Source organism: Danio rerio, chromosome 21 (genome assembly GCF_052040795.2).
Source record: "Danio rerio strain M-AB ecotype USA chromosome 21, GRCz13ab, whole genome shotgun sequence".
Taxonomy (NCBI): domain Eukaryota; kingdom Metazoa; phylum Chordata; class Actinopteri; order Cypriniformes; family Danionidae; genus Danio; species Danio rerio.
In genome coordinates, this window is record NC_141041.1 from 30,417,500 (window position 1) to 30,436,155 (window position 18,656).

The 18,656-nt window shown below is 36.0% G+C and overlaps 4 protein-coding genes and 1 non-coding gene across 10 annotated transcripts in view; 1 reads left to right on the plus strand and 4 right to left on the minus strand.

The window, feature by feature from the left end:
- The window catches only part of ankhd1 (ankyrin repeat and KH domain containing 1), a 74,491-nt gene extending 69,525 nt beyond the window's left edge, over positions 1-4,966 (minus strand). For 4 of the 5 annotated variants that reach the window (XM_087300083.1, XM_087300082.1, XM_087300081.1 and 1 more), the window contains exon 1: positions 4,506-4,947. In XM_087300083.1, the coding sequence (XP_087156209.1) occupies positions 4,506-4,781 (276 nt within the window). In that variant the 5' untranslated portion in view covers positions 4,782-4,947. 5 annotated transcript variants of the gene reach the window in all.
- A 2,966-nt stretch (positions 4,967-7,932) lies between these two features.
- On the minus strand, positions 7,933-12,254 carry zgc:110540. Its single transcript, NM_001014352.2, is given in 7 exon segments — positions 7,933-8,591; positions 8,702-8,801; positions 9,166-9,281; positions 9,377-9,524; positions 9,605-9,798; positions 11,214-11,329; positions 12,045-12,254. Coding segments are annotated over 7 exon segments (795 nt in total). The 5' UTR covers positions 12,139-12,254; the 3' UTR covers positions 7,933-8,564.
- Positions 12,255-13,555: 1,301 nt separating this feature from the next.
- trnas-gcu (transfer RNA serine (anticodon GCU)) lies at positions 13,556-13,637 on the plus strand. Its single transcript has one exon. It is a non-coding gene; the product is annotated as a tRNA-Ser (tRNA).
- Positions 13,638-14,220: 583 nt separating this feature from the next.
- cd248b (CD248 molecule, endosialin b) lies at positions 14,221-17,927 on the minus strand. Its single transcript, XM_087301484.1, has one exon. It carries the CDS (start codon positions 17,782-17,784, stop codon positions 15,778-15,780), a length of 2,007 nt encoding a protein of 668 aa, XP_087157610.1. The 5' UTR covers positions 17,785-17,927; the 3' UTR covers positions 14,221-15,777.
- rce1b (Ras converting CAAX endopeptidase 1b) overlaps positions 15,443-18,656 on the minus strand; it is a 45,621-nt gene continuing 42,407 nt past the window's right edge. For both annotated transcript variants that reach the window (XR_015520407.1, XR_015520405.1), the window contains exon 10: positions 15,443-17,628. The gene's annotated coding sequence lies outside the window, so the exon portion shown is untranslated. The remainder of the gene's footprint in view (positions 17,629-18,656) is intronic.

The window sequence follows — 18,656 nt, forward strand, 5'->3', positions numbered from 1 at the left end:
ATAATCACTGATAGATCTACAAATGTATTCGTCTCTGCACATTAAAGAAAGACGGGAGAAAGAATGTGGTTTTATCATCTCAACTGAGGATTGGGTAAATATATATAAATTACAATAGGCAACTTCCCGTTCTTCATATGAGAGAATTTTTGCTGAAGAAATATTATTCTTTATTTTCCTTTAGACTAAAACAGAAAATGTCATTTCGTGGAAACTCAATATGTTGGAGAGATATACTCGGCATTTTCGAGAATATTTCAAGTGATTTCAGTTTTGATGTACTTTATTTGGGTATGCTATCAATGGTTTCATCGTAAAAACAAAAAACAAAACAAATGTGTGTATAGAGTCATTCTTGCTTCAAGTAAATAAGCTATTACAGATGCTGGTTATAAACCTAATCCACCACAAATGCAAGATTTGATTGATGTTTTTGGAAAATGTGTTAATTGTGAAGAAACTGTGTACATAACCAAAAAGATACATTTGTTGACTTTTGGTTCAAATGGATTTTTCTGTATATAGTTTTGATATAAATGATCTAATATAATGGAATTGGATATGTTGATCTGTTACTGTCATGAAGAAAATTGCGTTTCATCCTTGGTCCATGATTAGGGAATTTAAATTGGAAAAGTGACAAGTCACTGATGCTGTGAATTTTATGCCTTTCCAATAAAAAAAAAAATGAATTATAAAGTCCTTATTTCATACATAAATATCTTGATAAATGCCTAAATGTTAGTTTAACATAATGCATGTATACAAATACATAATACACCAACTACATCATGAAATAATGTAATTATGAAATAATTATGGTCATACCACCCAACCCTACAACCGATACCAACTTAAGTGTTAAAGCATGCAAATCCGACTTCGAAATAGTCAGTTATTAGCAGGTTTTCACAGAATAATTTATATAGCTTGCAGCAAAACAACAAGTCAGAATGTCGCATTTTAAAGTGCCATACAAATAAGACATAAATTTCAATATGAGAAGAATGAAAACATAGCCAATGACATGAAAAATGCAGAACTCAACTTCAACCACAAGCATAAAAAATGTCAAGAATTTAAATCTAACTAAAGAACGCATTCATTGGATCCATAATCTCATGAATGCAAGGTAACAAATTTGCACAATTTACCCTCCAGGTCAATTTAAGTATCCAGATTCAGCTGTGTGTGTGGATGTGGAATGATGCAACTCTTTCTTTTCTTGCAAACATAACATTTCTACACATATTTAGAGTCTACTTTTAAGCTCACAGGCCAGACTGACACATGACACAGGGTGACCTAGCAGGAAGTGCATATGGAGTGCAGAGGAATTTGTGGAAATGCAGGTCATACCTGAGCCTGTTATCATATGCATGTACCTCCACCAACTTTAATACCCTCCCCCTTAAATTCCAAACAAATACCAACAACACAAGAGTGGGGCACCCATTACAAGCTAAAAAAAGGCAACAGACACACCCCTGTACTCCAGATAGAAGGAAGGAATCACGTGCAGCTCTAACACAACAGTGTATATGTTTGCGGACATGACAAACTCAATTTGACTGTAGTCATTTGCTTTAAAGCAGACGGTAAAGGTTGAGCCCTTGCGAACAGAGCATTAATATTTCTTAATCACTGCCCACTTGGTAGTGGAGCGAGTATGTTGAACGATATATCACTAAACATGAAAAACCAGAAGAAATATCAACCAGTAGAGATTGCAGTTATGATATGCATTTTCATAAAAGTATAGAATTTGCATACCTTTTTTGAGGGTGAGAGGTTGAAGATGTAATAATATCATATTAGTAAAAGTTTATACTACATACAATGATTTAATAAACATTACATTTGTACGGGAGTCTGGAATTGATCTGTTACATCAGTTGTTGACTGAATATTGAAATATGGTTGTTACACTTAAAAGTGGACACAAATATTATCATGTTTGAGCAAACTACATGTTTGAGGAAGTTAGTCATAATTAAATTGGACAGACGTCTGTCATTTAAACCAGATGACGTTTTGACATTTTCATTAAACATTACAATATCTAAATAGTGTTTACAACAAGATCAATAACAATCGCTAAGAACTAAAGAAAAGTTTAATTTCAGGCTTTAAATGTTCATCTTTAAGCACAATCAGCTGTGTGAAAGGTATTTTGGAATACTTTCGAATTTACCTACGAAAACACTTCTTGTAACACTGTTTATGTGCATTTATGTTTTGATGTATCTGTTTGTTCTATAACTGATAGTTTCTTTATTCTTATTACAGATTAGGGCTGCACAATACATCATTTCAGCATCCATACTGCAATATTCAAATCTGCAATAGTTACATCTGCAGGAGTCTGCAATGTGATTGGGATTATAGTTAATCAGACATTACAGTTAACGTAGCAGGTACATTTAAATGTAAATGTTACGCTTAGAGTTTTTAAAACATTATAATTATTATTATAATACGGTGATTATTTACCTTTTGTTTCTGAATACTGTTTGACTCCACGGAAAATCATATTGTTTATTTGTATCTGTTGTATTTAACTCTGCTTGTCAATTTTAAAAGTAAATGAAAATATCATCTAAAATAATATATAACAATATATATTGCAGTTAGGCATTGGACGATAACCGGTTTTAAGGTTTAACGCAGTTTGGCAAAGTCAAGGTTTTAAAACGGTCAAAGTTTCCTGTAATACCTTTCCTAAGGTATATGTAAGTTGTTGTTGTTTTTATTTTGCTTTTCACAACTATTCATTTTGTTTTTTTCAGGGACACAATATATTCAGCAGAAAAGCAACCTCTACATCAAAAGCTACTGTTCCAAAATGTTTTTATGAAATATGTTGTTAAATGGGGAAAAGTTCTTGTTTTTTACCTAGACATGTAATAACTTATTTAGGCGCAATAATCACAATACCGTAAAAACATGATATTTTTATCGAAGGTTATCATACCCTCAGAATCTTATTCCGGCCCATGCCTAATCGCATTAAATGAAATGTATATATATATATACAGATATTGCAACGTCAGTTTCATCCAATATCATGCAGCCCTATTACAAATTGTTTGCTTTTATGTAAAAAAAAAAAAAAAAAAACGAAAAGTATTAGTTTTGACTGATTTTGAAAGTGTCAAGAATATATTCAAATCCATCTGATTGCGAAAGTGATATGGCAACAACCTTATTTCATGCAAAAAAAAAAAAAAACAGATTCAATTCATGTTTATTTAATTAGCGCTTTTTACAATATAGATTGTGTCAAGGCAGGCCCCGCATAGTTCTATTAAAGTCCAGATTTCAATGATTATTACAGAATTCCAGATTAATGTGTTAATGCGATATAAAATCTCTCATCTGGTAACATAATCTTTTGGTCATATTGTCCACAGCTACAACATGCATGAATTGTTCATCATGCAATTCTTGCGTGGCAAATGTCATGACCTGTCAACTGTCAACAAAGATGAATCTACACAATCTTTGCATTAAAGTTGTATCCAGATCACATCTAAGCTCGGAAGAACAGAAAAGAACACACCTTTTTCAGGAATACGTGACTGCAGTTTAAGAAAACTTAGTGGGATTGATAATTAAACATCTACAGGACCCAACAGGTGCATCTGGCTATTTGACGCCAAACCCGCATGACAAGTCGCCCTGAAACCCAGCGCTTGATTATCATAATAGCAAATGATTGCTCTTCTGACAGCAAAATAATAATAACCTCTAAGCTTACAGCTTGATGTTTTTAACATCTGCGACTTGTGAAATTGCAGAAACTGTAGTGGACATATAAGCACAAGCACTAATACGCAGGTTAATGTGAACATTGTTACATCACGCTCCTACAGTCAAAAATGGCACAAATATCACCTCGAAGTCGAGCTGTAAGTTTACCAACAGTGCAAAGGCCTGGCGAGGCACCGTCACGCAGATAAGCTTTGCTAAACAGCTAATATTTCCAGCTAATATTTAGTTACACACCAAGATCCACTTAGCTTCTCGGCTAACGCCATTTCTACATCCTTCAAAACGACTGTCACGCAGACACGACGTGTGGCCAGTTACAGTTTTAAGCACGTAAACTAAAGTGGCAAGTGAAATAATTCGGGACGGCTAACTAGCAGACGATGGCGTTGCCCCCTGATGTTCTGTTTAGGCCCAAATCGCAGCCTTCGTCTCTGAGCCCGTGCTAAGCTAAGCTAGCTCGCCTGAATTTCAGCTATTTAGAAACGCAACTGGCAACGTGGGTCGCATGAAACGCTGCTGAAATGTCTGCAAGGTGCGCCTTGCGTGAGGACATTGTTGTGTGAATGTTGACAAAAGTGGGACGTGATAAGTCGTTCTCTTTAGACGAGGTGATTAATTCCAGGGTTTTGGTGGGTTGGGAATGAAGCCTATTAAGGCTAGCTGGGATTAGCATGTGAGCTAGCACACACACACACTCTCACACACTTTCCTACTGGCAGACTCGCTCTCACCTCAGACACCTCATCCTCGTCGCTGCCGGATCCGGGGCCCGAGGAGAGCACTGCGGCCGCTGTGAGTTTGAAATCAAGTCTGTCTGTGGTGGGCCCGCCAGCCTCGCCGAACAAGCGGACTTTCTTGCCACCGACGCCGATCCCGAGGCCCCCGAGTCCGGCTCCTGGTGTAGCTCCAACCCCCATCCCTAACGCTGGGGAACGCGGAGTCACCGAGTCAATCTCGTCCTCGAAGCCGTCCGTCAGCATTGCCGTCCCGGCTACTGCATCCTGCATACTTTCTTAAATAATACGTCTATTTGTGAAGGTAATGTTGTCTCTTCACTTTCTTTGGGGTTATGTTGTTATAAAATAATTACGTTTTACTTCAGAAAAATCCTCAAACTCTCCTGAAGCGAGAAGAGAATCTCTTTCCCCCAAGCCATTAACTTTCTAACAACCTACCCTACTTCGTTCCATTTGTGTATTGTCCCGCCCCTGTTCAAAATATGCGAAGAACATTGGGCGCGAGAGTTGAGGACTGGAAGACGATTGGCTGCGGCGGACGCTACTCGAGCGAAAGCACGCAACGTCAAGGTTGGTTGATACGAGGGCTTTAAGATTTAACGCCAGGAAACATTTTTAAGTCAAGACGATTGGACGCGGGCACGCTTGTCACAAATTCCCGCCCTCACGAAACGCCTATTTTCGTCTTTTTCCAGAAAGTAGAGGTTAATTTGTTTTACAATCATATTTATGAAGTTTTGTCAGTTTCGGTGTCATGTTTACAGTGCTGCGTTGCAAGATGCACCTGGTTAGTCAAGACAGTAACTGTCGAATTATTTTGTGAATACAGTGCATCTAATGCACTGACAGCTGAAAGTCTGAGTGGCTGTCAACTCTTTGCGTCCAATATTAAGCAGCTCTTAGTATTTAACATGTTTCAGGACAACTGTGTCAATAACAGTCTGCTCAGAGGAGGGCGCGACCGACTAGGGTGAAGCAATACCCGGATTTCTGTAATTTCGATTTCGTTATGGGACTTGTAGTTTAATTTCCACACATATGTAACAATATACAAACATTATATAGCATGTGAATCAAAGTGTATCATGAGGAAATATGCGCATAGCATTTGCGAAATCTTTTTTTACATAACTTTTTTTCTACGTTCTTCTGCATACATATTTGACATCTTACTGTGGTAAAGAAGCTGTGAGCCAATTTTATATGAACAGTAATTTATGACTCCATGGAAATATTGCATGGAAAGCTGTGTTTTTACCTTTAAAGGAGTTATTTCAGCCTCAAAAAAGTCCTCCAATATTAAAATAAATTCAGTGAGTCAAACAATAAATGTCTTTCTGGCTATGCAAAGTCTAAAAATGTTGTGCAGGGGAACATTCGAGTATTTTTTGATACAGTGGGGCATCCTGAAGTCGAGAAGATGAGTTTAATGAGACTAGAGAAATATGAACGAGATTGCAGTTTACTAGTATTTAATGAGGTCTCCAAAAAGGTGATTTATTTATTTTGTACAGAAGTATGTTTTACCTAACTAACTTTACATTTCATCTTTGCTCTGCTAACAACATATTAAAGATGAATTTAGGTTAATACATATTTGAAACATTTCTTAGACTTCTAATTTAAGTGGCTAAAATGTATATGGCATTAAATAGGTCCCACCCACTGTATTTACAATGCAGGTTCACGATGCAAACTAGACTAATGAAAAGTATATATTTATATTGAGTATTATTTAGGCCTTAATGCCACACAGGACATTGCTACAGATCATTTGACATTTAAACCACTTCCAAGCAGAAATATACACTACCGGCCAAAAGTTTGGGGTCAGTTTTTTTTTTTTTAATGTTGTTCATCAAGGCAGCATTAATTAAATATAAAAACAATTGTCAAGTATTTATTAAAATTTATATTTTTTTTAAAATAATTGCTTTCTTTTTGTATGTAGTTTCAAATGAAATTATTACTCCAGTCATTATTGCTATTACTAATACCTTTAATAATATTTATAATCATTAAAGTGATTTCTGAAGGATCATGTGACTTAGAAGCCTAGAGTAATGAAGCTGAAAATTCATTTTTAAAATCATAGGAATTAATTAGTTCATTTTCTTTTCAGCTTTGTCCCTTTTTTAATCTGGAGTCGCCACAGCGGAATGAACAGCCAACTTATCCAGCACGTTTTTACGCAACCCATCTCTGGGAAACACATACTCATTCACACTCATACACTACGGACAATTTAGGCTACCCATTTCACCTGTACCACATATCTTTGGACTATGGGGGAAACCAGAGCACCCTGAGGAAACCCACGAGAACACAGGGAGAACATGCAAACTCCACACAGAAATGCCAACTGACCCAGCCAAGGTTTGAACCAGCGACCTTCTTGCTGTGAGGCGACAGCACTACCTACTGCGTTGCCAGGATTATATTATATATTATTAAATGATAAACTTTTAAACAGATATTTTGTAGTACAATAACATTTAACAATTTTTACAGTATTTATGATTAAATAAATGCAGCCTTGGTGAGCAGGATTAGCTCATTTTAAAACATTTAAAAATCCTACTGACCCCAAACTTTTGCTAGTATGTATATTTACAGTTGAAGTCATAATTATTAGCTCCCCTTTCAATTTTTTTGTCTTTTTTAATTATTTTCTAAATGATGTTTAACAGAGCAAGGAAATCTTCACAGTATGTTTGATAATATTTTTTTCTTCTGGAGAAAGTCTTATTTGTTTAATTTCGGCTAGAATAAAAGCAGTTTTTAATTTTTTTTAAAAACCATTTTAGGCAAAAAATTATTAGCCCCTTTAAGCTATTTTTTCCCCAATAGTCTACAGAAGAAACCATTGTTATACAATAACTTGCCTAATTACCCTAACCTGCCTAGTTAACCTAATTAAGCATTTAAATGTAGCTTTAAGCTGTATAAAAGTGTCTTGAAAGATATCTAGTAAAATATTTACTGTCATCATAGCAAAGATAAAATAAATCAGTTATGAGAGATGAGTTTCTAAAATCATTGTGTTTAGAAATGTTTTGAAAAAAAAATTGCTCTTCAATAAACAGAAATTGGGGGAAAATTAAATGGGGGCTAATAATTCTGACTTCAACTGTTTATACACACACACACACATATCTATCTATATCTATATATGTTCTCCATTATAGAAAAATTTAGGTTTTAACGAGTCAAAAGTCTTAACATATATTAAAGAAATCTGAAAATAAACTTAAATGGATTGTCAACATTGACCTTGAAAGCTTTAATTATAATGAACAAAAGATGGATTGAGTCAGCAGGTCCTTGTTGGTTCTGACAACCTGTATTACAGCAAGCAAGAGTTTGGCCAAGTATTCATGAGAAAAACTGGAATGAATTGTCTCTAAAACTGCAAACATTTCTGGTTGTGAAACCTCTTTTATTTTTCTCTCTATTCAAGTTATACATTGTTTCAATACACATTCATCCCACAGCTCTTCTCCAATAAAATGACATGACATTTGCAGTGGTTCATAATTAAATAAAAAAATGATTCAGCACTCACAGAGCAATTTCAAACAGATTAAATATTTAAGTGCAGAGAGTAACTAAATGAACTTTCCAATTGTGTAATGTAAGCATCATTTTTTTTAACCACTGACATCTCCAGAGTTGGTCTGTGGGAATCCTGCAACATTAAAACTAAAACGTACATTAAGTCTGTATAACTCATTACAAAATGTATAAAAAAGTATCTCTGCACCAACAGCATATGTTGCTCGTCACAAAATATTCCACACTTTACATTTGATGTAATTCTTATCCTATACAAAGTACTTAAAACAAAATTAATAACACATGGTTGATTTTTTTTGTTTGCTTTTTGTTAAAATGATATTTTAATGTAAAATTACAAAATAGATATATACAAGCTAAACATAACAATCAGTTAAAAATAACAACACAATGATACAAAATTCACTCAGTTGACCACATGCATGAATCCATCAAGTTTTCATGATCAACACACAATAAATTACTTTTATTTAAATGCTAAAGGCTGTTCAGAAACTCCTTGACCTGAAATAAAACAAGAGTAATTTACTTTCAATATCAAACTGTATCCAAATATGGTGATTCAAAAACACTGCACTGCAAGCGTCCACACAAACACACCCATATATACATACCTTATCAATTACACCTTCCTGTTTAATTCTGTCATTTTTAAAATCCTCATTAACATCCAGGATCAGGATGGGAAGGTCTTTTAGATACTCAAAGTCCAACCTGCATGAGACAAGATATCAATTCAAGTTTATGTGTACAGCGCTTTTTACAATGATTGTTCTTTCAAAGCAGCTTTATGAAAGGTGCATTACAATTAAATTAAGTCAAAGCTACAATCAAATGTAAGTTATTATATATATATATATATATATATATATATATATATATATATATATATATATATATATATATATATATATATGCCAGCATCTATTATTGATGATGATGTCTATGTGTGCATGTTTAATGAAGTGTATTAAGTGTATGTGTTGTCCTTGAGTGGCTTCATCTCTTTAAATGTGTTGGAAGAAATTCAAACAGCTCAAATGCAGGTTTAGCACCTAATAATAAGCCAATCACTAACTTTGTGGTTTGGTTGTACAGCCAACACTCGTGCTTATAATGCAGCTTCTCCAAATAGTCCAGAGGAATCCCCTGCTCCTCTTCTCGTCCTCTAAACTGAAGCCGCTGCATACACCTCTGCAGATCATGCATATAATCAGTCAACCATCCTAACATTTATTCCATCATTTCCATGTTACTACAGGTGTATCACATAATGAGCTGCAAGATACCTCAGGATCAGCCCGAAGATAGATCATGGCATCCAGTTCAATCTGCGACTCAAACTGAGTGAGAAGCCATGAATGCCAGTCTTGGTAAATGGCCCATTCGGTCTCATTCAAATCTCCGGACTCAAAGAGATTGGAGGCGAACACGTATCTGGAGATTTGCAAATATCAAGCTTTTCAGTTAAATGGCATTCTTTGGTAGCTGTTTTTCATGACTCTTTTTGTATGTACCGGTCACTGTAGACGGAGCGCTCAAAGAACTGGACTGGCTTCTCTGCCTGCTGAAGTTTGGCAGATGGAGGCTGAAGCTGCGAACGGACTCGACTCAGACAGGCGTAGGTCTGGAAAGTGTAGGACCAGCGACTCGGCTTGTCGTATAACATCTGCAGCAGGTTGCCTCCGCTCTTCTGGGATGTGCTGAGCTCCTATATGGTTTAAAGAGGTTTTATTATGTTAAATCATTGATATTAATATTTGAGACAGGACTTAGGAGGTGTTTACGCTACAACACCATTAAAACGGAAAACTCTTTTTCTATGATAGAGTTCCTCTATCTACATTTTAGCCACTTAAAATTCTTTTTCTCTTGTTTCTATGAAAATTTAACTCTTTTAGAAATATTTCCCAAGTGCTGTTGAATGGTAAGATTTTTTTAACACATTTTTAAACAATAGTTTTAATAACTTATTTGTAATCACTAATTTCTTTGGTCTTTGGCATAGTGGATAATATTTTATTAGTTCTTTTGCAAGATGTTGTATTCAGCTTAAAGTGTTGTTCAAAAGCATAACTAGGTTATTAGGGTTAACTACGCAAGTTAGGTAAAGTAGGCAACTTATTGGACTACAGTGGTTTCTTCTGTAGCCAAAAAACAATGTCTTACGGGGCTGATGATATTGTTTATATTGTTATTGTTTTTTATAGTCAAACTGTAAGAATGGGCTATATGCACAGACAGACAGACTTTAAATTTTCAGTCAGGCAGCCCAAGGGCTTCGGGTCAACTGTCTTTCCATTACAAAATTGTTACGTTTAAGATCAGATTTTTTTTAAATCAGCAATCTTTACTGCCTGTTAGAAATGCGAATTGGACAAGCACAGCCATGTCTTAAAAACATGAATTTATTTTACCACACTATTTATAATGGAATTTCTGCGCTAGCCTGTTGCTACTGATGGCGTCAGTGGTTACAACGAAATTTAATCTCGTTTTATGCTTAAACAAATAAATTAATGCTTAAGTCTAATTAACTGAATGTATTGTACTTGCATTGCATCGATGCTGTAAAAACAGCTTGAAATTGTCACATAAAGCTTTCATTAAAAGTTTATCATTGCTTTAAAACTCTAGCTGTGCATAGAGCCCATTACGACTTTCTCCAGAAGAAAAACATATTATAGGAAATACTGTGAAATGTCTGTTAAACATCACTTAGGGAAATCTTTTAAAAATAATACAAATTTCACTGGAGGGGTAATCATTTTGCTTTCAACTGTACATGACTGTGGTGTTTTAGGGATCTAAAACTGGGTTTTTAAAGTATTACTTTCTAAAGTTTATACTATTAGAATTTTAAGAAAACAACAGACTAATTTATAACTACTATATAACATCTACATTACTAGATGCACAGACTAATGTGCATTTCTGATATACACATACAAATTGCATAATCAGTCTGTGTATGCTTCTTTACAAAGTGTCATTTCCAACTAATAGCCTGGCATGATACAGCGATTTCAGTCATGGATATTCAGCTTTCAAAACAACAAAGGAAAACTTTGTGCAACAAAAGTTTTGTTTTATTTATTTAAAATCAAATCTTAGACTTAACTGTACCTCATATTCATTCTCTGTGGTCTGTACATTGCACCATTTCCCTATGGGCTCTGGTATGACCTCCCATTCCTCTGATGCCCGCTCTAACAAACGTACGAAAGTGGACTTTCCTGCCGCTGTTGAACAGATATAAATGTTTTAAAATGCAAAACAAAAAATGTACAACATGCGGTGCACCTTATTATTACAGACTAAAACAAATCCCCTAGATAGTTAACTATTTCATGAATTGGCTGAAACATCCTTAAATAAAACTTTGTGTAAGTTTAACAGTTTAATAAAATATCATGCAGTTGTGTTTCTGTTGTGCAAGTCTATCGTCATATTAGCTTCACTTACATGAAAGGTACAAACTATTATAAATTTAATACACTAAAACCAAGCATTTTATACATTTCAAACTGGATGCAGAGACAAAGTTAAGGTAAAAAATTTAGGCCATTTGATGTTGATTATTAGTTATATTTTATACAGGTGTTTGTCATGGCTTTGTAACATCATGACACAATTACGTAACTGTCGACATTTACTTTATTTCATGCAACACGTTTATACTTTCAAAGACATTACTGAATATGTGGACATTTACTAAGTAATTATACTAGGTACAAAATATATAAACAGTTATGCTATTGCAAATAACAGAAATCGATGGTGTTTTGTTCCCTCAAAAAAGGTCTAGTATTTGGCGCCAACTGCACTACTGTATACCGCTACTGTATAACAGTAACGTTACAGAATGTTAACGAACTAAACCAAACCGCACGCACAGAATATATTAAGTTCGTATATTTATATTACTTGACTAGAAAACAAAACAATACAACTTACCAATGTTTCCCTCTATCGAGACCTTCATTGCCCTTTTTTCAAAACTCAGGTCTGCGTCGAAACTCGAACAAAGTCTCTTAGGAGGAGTTGCCATTATTGTATCAAGAAAATAAACAAATAAATAATAAAACAAGTACTTGAAACTCTTTAAATAAAAAAAATCTACAAGGACCAAATGTTATCGTGCGCGCCTAAACAGCTTCAAGAACCGCTTGAAATTCGCGGTAAAGGCAAGTGTTCACATGGCCAGGGGAGGAGCTCTGCTACATGCCCTCTGTGATTGGTCAAGCCCGCAAAGGCCTCCGTTTCATTGGTTGACGTTTACAGCGCGCTGAGCTCTGCTGAGCTGTACCGCCTGCTGACTGAGATACTTCCGTCGTTTTTATCTGGTAAACAAAACCCAGACTATTAATATTAAGACAACGTTTCAGACCTTTAAATTATGTAAATATCCCAAGATTGAAGTGGTAAGTGATCGCAAAGGTGGAAAGAAAGATCCAAATAGTTTATGCTGAAATTAAATTAGTTTCATTACATTGTTCAGTTACACGTTGTTCAACTTAAAAAAATAAAAATTATGTGCAAATTTGTTTTGTTGTTGATGGTAAAGTTAAGACTGTAAATGTTGTAAACGTCGACATATATATATATATATATTTTTTTTTTTCATATAAATTTCCCGTTCTGCTAAAGTCATTGATAATGATCATTTATAGATTAGCTAAAGCAAGTCTCCACGGACTGTAAACATTGAAGGTTTTTACACCCTAGGAACAGAGCAGTCAAACATTTATTGAACGAACATCTCAATATACGTTGATTTTCATTCATTCATTTTCTTGTCGGCTTAGTCCCTTTATTAATCCGGGGTCGCCACAGCGGAATGAACCGCCAACTTATCCAGCAAGTTTTTACGCAGCGGATGCCCTTCCTGCCGCAACCCATCTCTGGGAAAACGTTGATTTTAAATTATTTTAAATATAACGTGTCAATTTGCAAATCAATACCATTATATGGCCGATAGAGGGCAGCAGTGAACTACGTAACACGAATGTCAATCTAAAGCATTTCCCGCACTTTTAAGCCAAACTAAATATATAAACATGTAACGTTAACGTAGAAATCGAAACACCACGTTGATTGGTATCGCTTTTCATTGAATTGTGTGTGAGTTCATATCATTATCGTCGTTACTTGTTTGTGAGTCACATTAATTACAAGCAAATCGTTTAAATAATTCGCGATAAACAGTCTGTATTATTGTAATTTAAGGTAAGGTAAGTTTCTATGTACTAAAAAGCTGTAAACATTCCCATAAAGCAAATTTTTAATAGATGATTTTAATGTCTGTGTAGTGTTTAATGCCATTGTAATTGTGATATTGACTATGAATATCACAGAGGCAATGTTTCATCTACAAGAAAATGTTTAAGTATATATTGCGTGAGCATATAAACAGTTTGCACAGTAAGCTATTTTTTTACTTATGTGTTCACGCTTTGTAGCTGTATGACGAGGTGGCCGAGTGGTTAAGGCGATGGACTGCTAATCCATTGTGCTCTGCACGCGTGGGTTCGAATCCCATCCTCGTCGAACTTTATTGTTTATATTTTTGAAGTGTTTACCTGATATTACGTTGAGAAGATCAATTAAGCGCTGATAATATTAAATACCGTTCAGTGTTGTACCTTATTTTTCGAATAGTCTATTACTGTTCATTATTAAAAAATATTGTCATTTTAAATAGATGATTTATTAATAAAACATTTTTTTCTGCATTAGTAACATTGTTTGTTTTCTTCATGAAGGGGTTGCAAGTTAATAAATGACAGTGATATTGGTAACTCCAAAAACGACATCAACATTATTGAAGAGTCTGAAATTTCCATTAAAAATTGATTTTTTTCAACCTCCTTTGTTTGTGTTGAGATATTTCACTTTAAAGACGAGGAAATGGACTTATTCTTTGCCATAAAAGTGATGTCACTTAACGTACACACAAGAGTCTGACAAAAATGCTCATTTTGAGGAAAATTTCAGACGGCATTTAGACTCTTCAATTATAATGCAGTAAACAAACAACCTGATTTTGTTATGCAGAACATTTGTAAAAAATAGGTTGATAATAATTGATATATTAGTCACAATTTAGTAACCAAGCAGAAAAACTGTACCATGACGTTGTTCATGTTCAGCTTTTATTAAAATCACGTTAGTTTGCAGACATAAACAATAACTCAAATGTCATACAGTGACCACTACTGGTGTGATTGTGTCTGTACAACACTACACGGCCAAGCCAAACTGATACTCCGCTACACATTGCTCCCAATGTCAGATGTAAATTACAATTTAGATGCTGAAGATGTTTATTAAATTTGACGAAAACAAGCAAGCAACGTTTATTTCAATATTACTAGCAAACAATTTCTGTTCAAACCCTTTCAACAGTGTGCAAAATGGAATACAGTGAAAAATATAAATGGCTGCTTGATGAAGCAGATATCTGTTAACATGGATGTGTTATATAATATTTTTGAATAATAATGGTAAAACCACATTGGCATACCTTTTCCATTTATTTGCTTTTATTTTACTGAAGGCAAAAGTGTTTTGTAAGTGTTACTTTAATATGACTGTCACTAGTCTGTTTTTCTATTACTGTTCTATTTTTCTATTGCCCTTCTTTCTTTTTTTGGTCTACTTCAATGATTAAAACGCTGAAATTAAATTAATTTAGGCATTTACAGTATTGTATGTTTGATTAAAAATATCCATGTTGTAATAATTACTCAAATAATTTGCTCTAGATCAAAATGAACTGATGCTAAACTGATGTGTTTCGTGCAGGGTTCATATGGTCATTGAAAACCTGAAAAAGTCATTAGTTTTTGTCATGGCATTTTCCAGGCCTGGAAAAGTTTTGGAAAAACAGAAAAACCCACAATGTTTTGGAAAAGTTTTGGAAATTAGCTTAATAAATATCTGTAAACTTGAATATGGTTTAGTTGTCATTACTTCTTTTCTATCCTTTCTGGCCAAAAACATGGTCTCAGATTATGAATGCTGTGTAAGCATTATCTAAATTAATTTGACATAGATATTAAAATAAATTCTAACTAAATAGATTGTTGTGTTTTATAATACGCTGTAATGTTTTTTATTGCATTTATACGTAGATATTACATGTAACAATATGTCATGAAAAATTACTTGAAAAATCCTGGAAAAGCCATGGAATTGTGGTAAAAAAATGTGTATGAACCCTGTTCCCGTCTAATGTGTAAACGTCCTAATGTTTGAAAATAGTTTTGTTACTTACTGTTTGTTACTTACATACCTTACTGTTGAGGGTGCTGTTGCACAAAATATGTGACCGGAACACATACATTTAATACATTAAAATTTATTTTCACTTAAAGAATTAGTAGAAGAAAAAAAAATCATGGCATTGTATGAAAAATGGATGCATGCTAAATTCTGTTTGCTATGTCCAACTTTCCACAAAATATCTTTTACAAATTGGGGCATACTGGTCCACTTTTACTCAAAAGATTGTTGATGCTTTTTAAAATCCATTGCTTGAATGTCAAATTGTTTATTGTGGATCATTTTGTCCTTAAATTCCACAGGATCCCACAGAAAAGTGACATCAGTGATCACACCAAAACAGCTTGATGAAGTTCAGGATCACTGCTGTTTAAAAAAAAAAGTACTGTTAACTATGCACTACTCAAGCCTGAGATTTTGCTGTGCTTGATTTTTCAGGCTTTGAGGTGGTGGTCCAGCGGTAGCAGTCTGTCACACTTTTCCTTGGCTCTACAGCACAGCTTGTGCAATAAACAATGCCTAATGCTAACATGACCACAATAAAAACACATAGTGGTACCAGCAATGCCACAAGCAGCCAGCTTTTATCATGTTTCTTCTTGTCACCTGGACGCTGTTGTGTTCCTGGTGCTAATGCATCCTCTGGCAATTGTGATGTTGCAGACGTGGACATTACAAAAACCCTGTTTTTCTTGGGTGCTGATGTCAAAGCCTCTGAGGTTCTTTTGTTTCCTGAAGCCCTAGCAGCTACTGAATCACTAGTTGCTATTGAAATTCCCTCATCCTCTTTGTTTGACTCTGTAATATCCAACAGATGGTCAGGTGAATTTGAGAATGCATTCTCAGTTAAATCAGCTTCTTGTGTGGTTACATCACCATCCTCAGTCTTCTCCGTAAACCAGCTCGGGTAAGTTGGATGCCACTCTATGCTTGGTGCATCTGTTAGCCACTCAGTAGTGCTGGCATATGTCACCAGATCAGGATCATTCATTGTTGCATCAGCTGATTGGATCGTCAAGTGTTCATCCTCTTCGACTGGCCGACAATAGTAGTTGTCTTCTTGCAAAATATAACCCTCATCGCAAAGACACTCAAACCCACCTTCATAATTTCTGCACACCTGATCACAAATCTCTGGAGTTTTACACTCATCGATGTCTTCGCATAGATCTGGATCTTCTCTGAGTGGTGAGAATCCCTCGTGACAGAGGCATGTGTAGGAGCCATTCAAGTTCTCACATATATGATCGCACTTTCCTTCCATGCATTCATCCACATCTACACATTCTCCAAACTCTGACGTAAGGTAGCCCTCATTGCATCGACACTCGAATGTTCCAGGTGCATTTATACATTCCTGTGGGCATGGTTTCTGCAAGCACTCATCTATATCAAGACAACTCTGACCATCACCTGACAGAAGGTACCCATCAGGGCACTTGCAGCGATGTCCCTGAGCAGTGGACTCGCACTCAAACTCGCAATTGGCTCTGTGGCAGGGATCCGAGAGCTGGCAGGTTTTGCCGTCCTCTCCCAGAACATAACCCTCTGAGCACTCACAGTAATAATGAGTATTCCGGTTCTCACAGTAATGCTCACATCCTCCATTGTCCTGTTCACACAAGTCTTTAGGAATGTCCGTGCAGAGTGGAGCATCCTTTGACCAGCCAATACTTCCATCATCCCTCACCATGCACAGCACAGACTGATCTTCCTTCTCACCTTCACGACAAGGAAGATTTGCAACAGAGCCAAAAGGGACATGAGTAAGAATTGTACTTGCCAGTTCAAATGGGGTATTGTAGAGTGCAGGACCACCTCCTTCATTCTGAAGAGCTGGGCACATCCCTTGGTAGGTGTAGCTGCAGAGGAAGCCATCGACAGCCACTGCACAAGACCCATCAAGCCATTTGAAGTTGTTCTGGTCACTGCCACTTTTGTCTGCAGTGTTGTAGCTGATGACTACACAACGATGAGCAGCGCAAGCATTGGGAACGTCGTCACGTTGCCAGTTTGTATACTGCGTTTCTTGTTCCCCGGTGCTCCAGGTAAAGCCTCTTAAAGGACGCGTGGCTGAGCACTGCCGAGGCATACGCTGAAGGCCAATCCACAGTCTGATTCTGGGCCGGGGCACACGTCTGACCCCTGAGGAAAGCAGGTTATGGATCAGGGAAGCCTCTTCTGGTCCTTTAATGGTAGCCAGGTTTCCCCCTTTATCCTTGCAGATCCTTGAGGACTCCCGAAAGGTCTTGCGCTGGAGATGAATAGAGTAGCATCCATCAGCGTCGCACATGCCGTCTTGCTCCTGCAAGCTTTGTCCCATGACTCCCTTTGACCAGTACAAATATAGAAGACCAAAGAAAAGACAGGGATACACTGCACAGGATTTCCTATCAGCCCTTTTCCCCATAATTGCTTTTTTTTTACTTTTCTGCAGCTCAGGTGTTTTTTTGTCTGCAGTTGTATTTTTCTGACCTAATTGAATTTTTAAATTGACCTATGAGCTCTTTCAAAGCTCTGGTCTCTCTGCCTAAAGAGATGACTTTTGTCTGCAGTCTGTCTGCAGCAGAGAGACTGAGAAGGAGGGTACAGACGTTTGTTATTGGAAGAGGGGGCGGGTAATGAGTATGCTGTGTGGTGGGGGGAGATTCGGCCTGTGGTTTTCCCTTGTGCCGTATGGTTTTCATAAGGCTGTTTAAGGAAATAGTTTGTGACCCCGCCAACAAGTCCACCCCCAGCCCCCCCCATCCTCTATTCGCTTGTCCAATCACTACAACAATCATCATCACAAATCCATACATCCATCCAAACCTGAAAACTTCATCCTGGATCATCCTAATGATATTTTCTCAGTTTTCTATTATTGTATGGTTCATTTTCACAGAGCTGCTCACACAGTTTTTCCTTCTCAATTTTTTAAAAATCCTTATTTTGTCTCACAATGCAACAACTCTATAATGACGTAAAAAAAAAAAAATTATAGTAAACAGACATTAGAGAATACACAGGGCTCAATCATCTATTTACTTATTTTTTGTTTGAGCATTATATAACTTTCTTGATGTTAAACTGAAAAACACTTCCTAATCTTGGGTAGGCAAGGCAGAAACCTTGAATAAAACTGTAGCCTGTAGCTCTCTAGATACCATTCGGATAGTTTTGGGTTCGCTGTTCTGGACATCTAAGTCGAGCTCTAAACAAGCTTCATTGGCTCAAATTGCTGATTTTGCTTGAAGTGAATCAGAACCTTTATGTTTTTGTTATGATTAATACTTGATGTTG